The sequence below is a fragment of the Nannospalax galili genome, unplaced genomic scaffold (assembly GCF_000622305.1).
Source record: "Nannospalax galili isolate Female #2095 unplaced genomic scaffold, S.galili_v1.0 scaffold777, whole genome shotgun sequence".
Lineage (NCBI taxonomy): Eukaryota > Metazoa > Chordata > Mammalia > Rodentia > Spalacidae > Nannospalax > Nannospalax galili.
In genome coordinates this window covers 5,600,131-5,611,969 of record NW_008341810.1, presented here as the reverse complement: position 1 = coordinate 5,611,969, position 11,839 = coordinate 5,600,131, and the positions used below count along the sequence as shown (strand labels likewise).

At 39.0% G+C, this 11,839-nt stretch overlaps 1 protein-coding gene across 1 annotated transcript in view; it reads right to left on the bottom strand.

Moving 5' to 3' along the window:
- Positions 1 to 969: 969 nt before the first annotated feature.
- Positions 970 to 11,839, bottom strand: part of Stim2 (stromal interaction molecule 2) — a 178,007-nt gene continuing 167,137 nt past the window's right edge. Inside the window, 2 exon segments of the mRNA XM_029565545.1 lie at positions 970 to 2,599; positions 7,928 to 8,201. Coding sequence (XP_029421405.1) covers positions 2,122 to 2,599; positions 7,928 to 8,201 — 752 coding nt within the window. The 3' untranslated portion in view covers positions 970 to 2,121.

The window sequence follows — 11,839 nt, the reverse complement described above, 5'->3', positions numbered from 1 at the left end:
AATTACAAATAACATAAAGCAGTAAATGGCCCTTGGTTGAATCTATTTATGAATGAGTGTGTGAAACGCAGCACCACAGTGCACATCCCGACTCCAACTGCCCATGCTCCCTCAGGTCAACCTCTCCCAGGCACCCTGGTCTTCACCTGGTTCTGACCTACCTAATCAGCAACCTCACCAGCATGCCTCTTACCAGCTCACTCCATGATCCAGCAGTTTTGACATTTTTCTATCCATCAAACCACAAAGATCTCATCTCTTTTGCAATTTTCAAAGAGAAGAACTCCTCCTGTCTAGCTATGAGAAAAAACAAAGACAAAACATTCCCTCACTCTGAAGTACTTTTCCAGAACACTTTACAATTCTCTATGTATGACTGCTCCCCTTCCTGTGGAGCTCTAAAGCTGTGTTCCTAAAGTCCACTTTCATAGTACCTTACCATATTAACGAAAGCATCTTCATTTCAGCCAGCCACTGTCTGCTCCTATCACTTGATCTGTAACCATGTAATAATCCTCAGCTTCCATGAAAGCATTAAAGATCTTAACAACTTTTAACAACAGGACTGCTGAAAATAACAATCACAATTCACAGGAGACTTTGTAAAATTCACTTCTTACAATAACATTCCTTTAAAACAAGTATCAAAGAAACTTACTTATCAACATTTTCACCTAAACAGCCCTGAGGTAGATATTACGTAAGTTAGCCACAGTGTGGAAAAAAAATTCTAGCTAATATGTATCAATTTCTACCCAAACTTCCATCTCACTGTATTTACAGATAATTGTGACTGAATTTTTAGAAGCTGGATAACTGGAAACTTCCCCAGATGCTACTGTACTTTGTTGCTCTATATGATACTTCCCACAGCAGAGCTACTCTATAATAGCCTATCAATGATACCAAACTTTACAAATTGATACAACACAATCTAAATGCACCATAAATTTATATTTGTTAATTTTGATATTAGAACATTAAAACATTTCAAACTACATAAAAATAATGACAAACAATATAAACAAAGAAACCTGTTGGCTTTCTTTGCTTGCTCCCGAAACATCACTATTTCTTATACTGCAATTATACAGCGAGACAGCTTACAGAGCTTTCCAGAAACCAGTGTTTTTAGTGGAGTGTTATCAACAAAAATCAGCACAATCCCACACAATAATGTCTCCAATTTATTATCTTTTCCACAGTACAAATTTCTCACAAACCATAAATCCTTTTCGGGTTTTCAAAGTCTGTAAACAAGTGCCTGAATCCCCACACCCCCAACCTCAGTTTTAGCTTGTGAATGTTTTAAGTCCTTCAATCAAGTTTCAACTCTTCTACTTGTATAAGGAATCAAGAGCCTTCTCTCTTTAAATTATTTGTATTGTATCATACAGCCTGCAATGCAGTAAATCACAGTGAAAGCCCTGGACAAAACAAAACAACATGATCTTTACAGCAGGACTTGAAACTTTATAATAGTAAATGCATTTGAAGAAGCATCCCATAATAAAAGTGTGGGTTTTCATTTCCAGAAATCAAGTCAATTAGAAACTCTAGTTTCTACTTAAAAACCCATTTTGATCTAAAAGTGAAAACAGTCCCCTATCCATAGTCATTTTATAAACTCTATACAGTTTCACTTGCGGAGATTTTTTTTTCCAGTCTGGAAAACAGTAGTGCAATGAGTTTTACTTCTTTTGAGTTATTAGTCCATGATGTAAATAGCTCTGTGGAAAGATAAGAAGATGCTCTGGTAAACAAGAAATTTTTGCAAGCCCATGCTGGCTTACTAGTCCATTAAAGCTTGTAAGTCCATAGTGGCTTTCAACCAAATGTTGTATATACATCACTAATAATGCAGAAATAAATAGGCGGAAATAACTGTAAACTGTCTTAGCTCGATGATTTTCGGTAATAACTGAATTGATGGACTGAATATATAGTCACTTAAATAAGCAGACAGTAGACAGTTGCCCTTAAGGACATTCCACTACGGCATCAAGTCTGGAAAGCCCCAATGGAGTTACATTCCTAAAATTAAAACAAAAAATGGAGTGGAGGGTGGGAGATAAAAGTTTACAGATGCCACTTGAACGGAATTCCATCAAGTCAGTCACATCACTTAGACTTCTTCTTGAAAAGGCTTTTGATTTTTGATGGCTTTTTGCTTTTCTCTCCATTATGACAAAGGTCATGTGGGATGCTGCTTATCCTGGAAACACTTGGGGCTTCCTGAACTGGCTTGCTATCATTGCCAGCTGAGGAACATGATGTATGTCGAGGTTTAGGCACCGGGATGCCACTAGAAAGCTGGTTCATGCTACAAGACTTCTCCAAGATGCCGTTATACACCTTGCTTGCAGGACTGAGGATCATACTCTTTGTTTCTGTCAGACCTACACAATCAGGAGAGCCCTGGGAGAGGTCTGCTGTCACGGGAGAATCTCCTCTTGAAGAATCCTCTAGGGAGAGCTCATCTCTTGATATCTTTCGAGGAGACAATGTTTGGTATATCTCCAAGCTTGAAGGAGGAGACTGCTTCCTTCCAATGGATGAGTTTAAGGAGTCACATTCTGAGGCTGTGTCTGGCACTTCCCTGAAGGAGACAGGCAAAGGTGAAGATTTTAGATCATTATATTCTTATGAGTACCCACAAATATTCTAACTAAATTAACTTCTATTCATTATTTATTCAATTACAAAAGGAGAAATATAATATTTCTTTAAATAGCCTACTATTTAACTTTGTGTCTGCATGTGTGTGATGCATGTATGTGTTTGTGTGTGTGCATATGTGCGTGTTGAGACCAGAGGTCTACCCTAAGTGTCTTTCTCAATCACTGTCCATGTTTTTTAAGACAGGGTCTCTCACTGAACCTGGAAGTCATCAATTCAGATAGGCTTGCTGGCTAATGAGCTCCAGAGATCTGACTCTGCCCCTTGCCCTGCTGGAGTTTAGACATGTGCTGACTTTTACATGGGTGCTGAGGATCTGAACTAAGATTCTTGCACTTAAGTGCTAGGCATTTTACTGAGTCATCTCCCTAGCCCCAAACTTACTTGGTTTTTAACATAAACTATAATAATGAAACAATATAACTTAAGCTATGCTTCTTTAATTACCAGAGAAATAAAAATGTTTGGATTTTATGTGCTTTTAAAATGAGCTTTCCATTTTTGTTCTTTCAATACTATTTTTCTTTGTGAATCACAGAACTGCTGCTTTATGTTTGAAAATATGGAATTTTAGTGCCAGCTTTTCTTTTTGTTTCATTTTTTTACTTATGAACTTGATGAAATATAACTTCCTAAAGAAGTAATAGAATACATACTGCCTTAAAATAGATGCTCTACCAAGTTTTAAAAAGTGGGCAGCCAGCTGAGCTATGGCTGAGTGGACTAGAGAGGAGACAAAAGGCAAATATATAATGCTATTTTTTAAACCTTAGACATTTGGGCCAGGTGTGGTAGCTCATGCCTTTATTCCCACCACTCAAGAGGCAGAGGCAGGTGGATCTCATAAAACCAGCCTGGTCTACATAATCAGTTCCAGGCCAGCTGAGGTTATAGGGAAGACCCTATCTAAAAACAAACAAAAAACAAATAAACAATACAAATTTAAAGTGGATATTCAGCAGGTTCTCACAGAATAATTTCTTTGTGACTATTTTCCTTACTTTCCCTAAGTGGACAGAAAAGAGAAACAAAGAGTAGAAAACTGAAGTTCACTATCTTACAGTCATAATAAAGACTAGCAGCCATTTCTTTGAACACCTCAAATCCCTGTTCCTTATTACCAGCACCACTATCATCCCTCTTCAAAAACCAGCATGAACTTACCCTAAGTGATTCCACAGCTTCCTAATAACCTGTTTCTGTCCTTCCTCTTCCCTTTAAGTGACTTCTCTATGCAGTCAACAAATGACTTTAAAAGCTCAACCACAGCACAACCCTCACTTGCTCATGACTTTCCAGTGTCTTCCCTCACAGAGTAGAATTCAACGTCCCTGACAAAGCTGAAAGGCCCTGACTATCTACTTGGTCCCTTGGCTGTCTCTCCAACCACATTCCCTACCTCTGTGCCACCAGTCTCTTGTTCCTTTAAGTCATCAATCTTGAGGTAGGACTTTGCATCTGCTGTTTCCTCTGCCTGGAATCCGGTTCTTCCCATTTATATGTGGCAGGCTTCTCCTTGTCACTTAGGTTACTGCTATCTCCTCAGGAGGCCTCCCTAACTGCCCTATATAAAACAGCATTCCTTTTCCTTAACTTTATCATTCTAGCATGGCCTAGTAGCAAAAACAGTATTTCCTACCTGTTTATTGTCAGTATACTCAGAAGAAAAAAATTCTTAATAAGGACAGGAGGTCTTATTAACTACTTTATTCTCTGCACTGTATTAATGGCAAACTCACAGTGAGTAGTTAATAAACAAGAAAGAAGAAAAAGAAAGAGAGAAAGAAAAAAAGAGAAAAAGAGAAAGAAAAAGAAGGAAGGAAGGAAGGAAGGAAGGAAGGAAGGAAGGAAGGAAGGAAGGAAGGAAGGAAGGAAGGATCAATCAATCTTGAAAAGTACAAACTGTGTCAAATTGGTTTTGCATGTACTGAGCCCAATATGAATGTTATTATTAAGGAGTTGATTAAAAAAGGAAAGGTAGAGTGAAAGCAAAATTGGCCAAGGAAAGTAAAAGAGGCAACAGAGCTGAAGATAGGACAAAAAAGTAAGAACTCACGCGATAATAGTCTATCAACTGAAGCTAATCAAGGACCATGTCACTTGCTTAAGGTATCAAGTATTTAGCACATAGGAAAGACTAAATTCACATTTCTTGAATTAACTGAACCATCTCTCACTTTAGATGGTCTTTACCAACAATTATCATTGTTCATGTTATTTACATTCACTTAATTTGGACAAGAACACTACATTAACACCATACCTTAGACATACATTAGACTACAGAACTTTACTCATTTATAATGTGCTTTACTCATACTGTATGTAAAGCTTTTCTTAAATATCTTTTTATTATTTATTTATGGTGTACATATGTGTATGCTCATGTATTTGTGTATCTGTATGTGTTTGAGTATGTCATGATACTTGTGGGAGTTGGTTCTCTCCTTTCACCATGTGGGTCCTGGAGGATCAAACTCAGGTCATCAGGCTTGGCAGCAAGCACCTTTAACTGCTAAGCTATCTCATCATCTCTAAAGATTTTCTTTATACAAGCACCCAAGACAAACATGTTCTAGCTTAATAAATATTTAATGCTTTCAGGGAACTTACCCACATTCAAGACAAATAATTTTAAAAACTGATAATGGGAAATATTACCAAGATAAGAAAGGGCCGTTTAGACATTAAGAAATGACTGAACTTGCTAGGCGTGGTGGTGCACACCTTTAATCCCAGCACTTGGGAGGCAGAGGCAGGTATATCTCTGTGAGTTCCAGGCCAACCTGGTCTACATAGTGAGTTCCAGGACAGCTGAAACTACAGTAAGACCCTGTCTCTATACCCAAGTTCTGTGAAGCTTCCAAAGTCAAAAACTCTATTTACTTATAATTTTATCAAATTATTTTATTTTCTATTATATGTCTAGGACTGCTTTGTGTATGGAATTCTAAATTGGGTTAAAAGTATTTAAAAACCTAGTATCTAAAATCTAAACAATATGGGAAAGAATCCTACTTGGTAAGAGACCTGGGTCCTCCCCTCCATCCTCGGCCCTGTTGTTGACCAGCTGCGCAAGCTTGGGCAAATTACCTAATTGCTCTAGGTCTCAATTTTCTTTTGTGTTAAAGAGACTATGATTCATCTCTAATGTTGTGTCTACTTCTACCATTCAAATTTCTAAAAGAAAATTCTCATGTACGCTTCTTCCATATAACTAATCCATCTGCAGTAAGCACTGCACAAATTAAAATTTACATTCTTTTTAATTTATATTCTTTCTAGAATATGTTTCCTTTGGAATCATGAACTAATCATGTACACCATTTATATTATTTTTTATTATTTTCTCCAAAGTAACATGTAAATTCATAAAAGTTTTATAAGAAGACATGTATAAAAAGACAGTAGGGTCAGGGTTAAATGATATCAATGTGTGTTATTTATATATATATATATATTGTTTTTTAAGGATTACTATCTATAAGGACTATTTGATAAGGCTCAATAGCTGAGAGATGAGGAGTTAAAAGGCAGAAATGTTTTCTGAATTCAAATTCCTCTCATCTTTATGAGACAGCTGTGAATTTCTGATGCTGCTATCTGAAATGCAGACTGAACATGTCCAAGGAGGGGAACTTCAACTGAGGTCTCCTACTACTTTTTAGAAGCCATAGAAAACCAATTTAGAGAACAAAGACACCTTGCTGGTGACCCGGTTATCTTACAAAGATGCACAGTGCTGATCACAAAGGGCCAATCACTGAAGCTGCCGCAAATTCTTTATTTCAATGAGACTGCAAAGCCAGAATCATTCCTTTAGGAGTCAGCTGCAGCGATCAATTGCTAATCATCAAATTACCTTTTATGAGGCGGTAACATGGCTATGTATTAAAAGTGATCATCTGATGGTAATATTACTAATCATATGATAGTTGTAAGAGACCATCAAGAACAACAAACCTAGCACTATCACGTGGCAAAATCAGAAGTTTTTCTGTCACTCAACATCCATTTCCAAAGAAGAACTGCAGTTTAGAAGGGAGCTCTCCAACATGGCACACTTATGTCCTTAAGCTGGAATAGAATGCATACTGCTCCACTCACAGTGGAAAAGAAATTATGGATTTTATTTATGTATTTAACTTTACAATTTTCCCCTTTTTTTGAGAGCTTATCTCAACATTCTCTTGAGCCCTGGGCAGATGAAACTGCTGATATACTATTAGGTACCATTAAACAACAGAACAAATCATTAAGTTACAACAAACTATTTTTAAAGTGTGTTCATTATTTGATGCCTTTTTAATGAGCAAGTTTTTTTTGTTGTTTTGGGTTTTTTTTTTGGAGGTGGGGTCTTTTTGAGACAGGGTCTCCCTGTAGCCCCAGCTGGCCTGGAACTCACTATGTAGACCAGACTCCCCTTGAACTCACAGAAATCCGCCTGCCTCTGCCTCCTGAGCACTGGGATTAAAGGGGTATACCACCACGCCCCACTAATGTGCAAGTATTTTTAAGCCCAAGATTTTATACTTTACTTACAAAACTATTCATTTGACAAATGTGTGTTCTGAGACTTGAGTCAAATGCATCTGGTGGCTTCTAAGTAGCTGTACCTCAGAACAGCTCCCTACAATTCAGTGGTAAGCAGAACTCTCAGATGGTTTATGAATTTCACACACCTCAGTTACCTGATCAATCACAAAATCTGAGTGCTTCTGTGAAAGGGTTTCTACAAATATTAAGGCCCCAAACTCACTGATATTAACACAGGGATTATTACACAGGAAAGTAGATCAGAGATGCAGAAAGTCAGGGATTCAGAGCAAAGGCTAGATGTATAGAAGGGTAATTTTCTGCTACTGCTTTGAAGATGAAGTCACCTGACAAGATACGGTAGGTGACCTTTAGAAACTGCAATCAACTAGACTCATACTGAGAGTGACACTGAAAGAAGTTCTATAATCACAAAGAACTGAATTCTGCCACAAATATATGAGCTTTGAAGGGACTCCAGATTCCACATGAGAACTCAGTCCAGCCACCATCTTGATTTCAGCCTTTGAGAGCATAAGCAGAAAAAACTCAGCCTATGCTTGGACTTCAGAGGTACAGTACTAAGTGTAGGAAGTCACTGGGTCTGTGGCACCTTCTTGTGTAACCACAGACCATACTGCACTACTGTTGCCCATTTATCTCCCCCAGTTCCACTCAGCCCCATACACTGCAGTTCATTCACTGCCAATACCATTGTTTTTCAGCAGTGAAGTAGATGGCCTCCTCCTCGTCGTCATTCCGATAGAGTGCAGGGCAGCTTGACACAGACAGGATATCTGGGTCTGGGGAAGGTAGTGAGCGTTGGGTGTGCTGGGGGTGGTGAGGGTGCCGAGGGTGTGCTGGGTGCGGAGCATGTGGAGGAAGCTGAGCTCGCTGGGACTGTGGCGAGGATGGCACAATGCTCCGACGAGAGCGACATAAACTGCTGCTTCGGGCTAAAGATGCGACAGGTTTAGCCACGGTCCCTGGAAAATATAAGACAATGGAAACGCTCATGACCAAAGTTCCCACAATGGTTTTACATCAGATGTGGACATGCGAACTGATATACTACTGACTACTACAGACTTAATATTTCACTCAAGATAAACCTTCAAATTTAAAATCAAGCATATTTATAAATAACGGTAAACTTTTATGAATTTTAATATTGAAATGGAAGAAATAACAGTATAAAGTACCAAAGGGTCATCTTAACATATCATAACTAATCTGACCTTTGAGACATTTTGAATAAAGCACACACTGAACATACAGTCTCTCAGCTGAAGCTGAAGGCAAAGCCTACTCTTGAACACACGTTCCTGTGGACTAAGCATCTAGATCTGCTCATTCTGTGCCTACCGCCAGTCTCAGCTAGACCCATGTCAGCAGAACAAGCTCACATTCCTCCACAAGGCTTCCATAGAGCAGGCATCCATTCATTCGGCCTATGAACAGCCTGTTTGTGCATCCTGCATCCCTCCCTGACCACAGCATTAGGACATGAGGTGGTGGCCTTTCTGGCATAGCCCAGATCCTACACTGTTTTATGAAACAGACTTCTGAGGCTCACACTATTAAGCAACACGAATCCTCAGCCTTCACCTCACTGGTCTCTTCCCTGCCAGTCACTCTTGCTCTAGCCACCCAGCCCACTCAATATTAACATGGGCCTTCACTTCTAAGACCCACCTGACATGTGTCCAAACAAGAACTCTGACCTCTCCTCTTCTGACTTTCCCTTCTACCTGACCATCAATCTCAATGTCTTCTTATGCCTTCTCAATCATATAATGAAACCACAACACAACAAGGAAGGAAAACATTCTCTAAGTGATCTGAAATAGATTACCAAAAAAGAAACTAAAAATTTAAACTGAACACGAATGTTTTGCCAGTAACAATTATAATTCTAAAATACTCTGGAGAATATTCAGAATCAAATGCTACTAATCTATAGTTTGTTGTCTAAACTATTATTTCAAGTGTGAGTGAAAGTAAAAGCATTTTCTGGCAAAGAAAATGTCTCACTTCTATTTGCTTAACAAACAAAATGGTAATTAATATACGTTAAAGAAAGAACATTAAGGAGGAAAAGCAAAACGTAATGATAAACAGATAAATATATTTAAACAATGACTGAAAATATAACAAAATGGTAGTTATGAGTGACATTCCACACATAAGAAAGCACTAGGTGGCGATGATATATATAAATGAAGAGCTACTCAAATTAAACAATCTGAAGACCACTAATATGGAGGGGGTAGAGAAGAAAGCCAAGAAACATGAAAACAAACCACAAATAAGAGGGATAATTCAAATAGACCAACAAGCAGGTTAAATATTAGGATTAAATGCTTTAGTTGGCAACACAGATTTTCATATAGGATGCAAAATAAAAGGTCATTGTTATTTCTTGCAAAGACATAGCTAGGGCTTGATGGAAAAATTCTGAAGTGGGAAGGATATGCTAGGCAGATATGAATCAAAAGGAAGCTATTATAGTTATGTTTGTATCTGGTAGCACAACAAGCAGGTTAAATATTAGGATTAAATGCTTTAGTTGGCAACACAGATTTTCATATAGGATGCAAAATAAAAGGTCATTGTTATTTCTTGCAAAGACATAGCTAGGGCTTGATGGAAAAATTCTGAAGTGGGAAGGATATGCTAGGCAGATATGAATCAAAAGGAAGCTATTATAGTTATGTTTGTATCTGGTAGCACAAGCTCAAAGATAAAAAGTACTAGCCATAAAGCAGCCTCTATATAATTATAAAAGGACACCTGATCTGTAAGAGAAGATACTACATCTGAGTCTGTATCCATCAAGGAACTTAGTTCAAACTACATAAGCCAGAAATCATGAGAAAGTGATACCGGTGGGGGATTTTAACAAGCCTCTCTGTGCAGCTGGTGGAAAGGCAGACAAAAGTTAAGTATCTATAAGATTGATCCTAATAGTACAAAAAACACAATTTTTTTTAAAAAATGAAAGAATGAAATAAAATTGACAAATTATGCCTGATTAATATATATGTATTTTGGATGCTACAAATAAGGAACGTAAGAACAAAAGATTAAAAATAACAGACTATCACTCTGCTTCCCTGGACCTGCACGATCCGCAGGCCTCTCTCCCAGGTAAGATCATGCCATCCAAGCCTTGACTCCCCCAACTTCATTCACTCTCCCATCACTCCTGCCCACCCATGTCTCCTCCTAGCCTGGGTCCTGTCCCATTCCTTGTCTTGGTGCCCCAGACACCAGGGGAACCACCACTGCTTCCTGATCCTTTGCATCCAGACCAACCCAGTTCCTTCTGGGGTCCCCAAGAACCCTCTGGGCTGGCCTGGCCCCACCCTCACCTCCCTGGGCTTCCCTGGGCCTACAAGACCCACAGACCTCTCTTCCTGGTAAGTCAATCAAGCCCTCAGCGCCTTGACTCCTCCAGCCTCATTCACCCTCCCATCTCCCTGGCCCTGCCCTCACCTCCCTCTGCTTCACTTGTCTGCACAACCCACCAGCCTCTCTCCCAGGAGCCCTCAGAGCATGGTCCTTCCCTCACCTCCCTCTGCTTCCCTGAGCTGCACAACCCCAAGTCTCTTTCCCTGACACCAGGGCTGACCTTTATACTTAATGATCCTTTGCATCCAAACCAGTTCCTCAGTGCACTCCCCAGGGGCCCTTGGAGCCTCTTCCTGCGCCCATCTCCCTTTGTACCCACCAGCACCATCTGCCATTGCCCCCATCTCCCTTTACACTAGACCAGCATCTTTCCTGGGCCAGTCTCCCAGGCCAATCCAACCCCCAAATTCCTGAGGCCAAAATCGTTCCTACAGCGATCCAGACCTTAGGAGAAAGCTTGAGAGCATCTAATCCTAATTTGATTTGGGCTTCTGTGGGAACTCCCAAAGACAAAAGCAATCTGGCCACTTCAATATAAAATCAAAAGAGAGAACCGGAAGCTTAGAGGAATCTGCTTTGCATGCCCCAAAAAATAAATCACAAAGACACATAAAGTTCACAAAAAGAAGCAGACCTAAACTTGAAGGCTTGAGTCACACAAGAATCAGAAACTACAAGAGAAATTCACATGTCAAAATCACAAAGAAAAAAATAACAACATGAAAAGCCAAAATAACATATCCCCACCAAATACCAATACTCCTCTAGAGGAGTACAATGAGAAGCCCCTAGAGATAAGACAGGGCATGGAACTCAAAAGAACAATTATAAACATGATAAAAGAATTCAGTGAATTTAAAGAACACACAAACAAAGAAACCAAAGAACTGAAGGAAGATAGGGATAAACTTCTGAATGAATTCAGAAAAGAGCTAGAAATATTGAAGACTACTCAGGCTGAAATGAAGAAGGAAGTGAAACACTCAGGAAGCCAAATAGAAATGTCAGGAGAAAGCCTCACCAATAGGATGAATGAAATGTAAAACACAGTATGAAGACTGAAAGATAAAGTGGAAGAATTAGACCACTCAAGCAAAGATTATGAAAAATTTAAGAAAACACAAAAATGCAATATGCAGGAATTGTGTGATGCCATAAAAAGACCAAAATTATGAATCATAGGCTTACAGGAAGGAGAAGAATCTCAGGA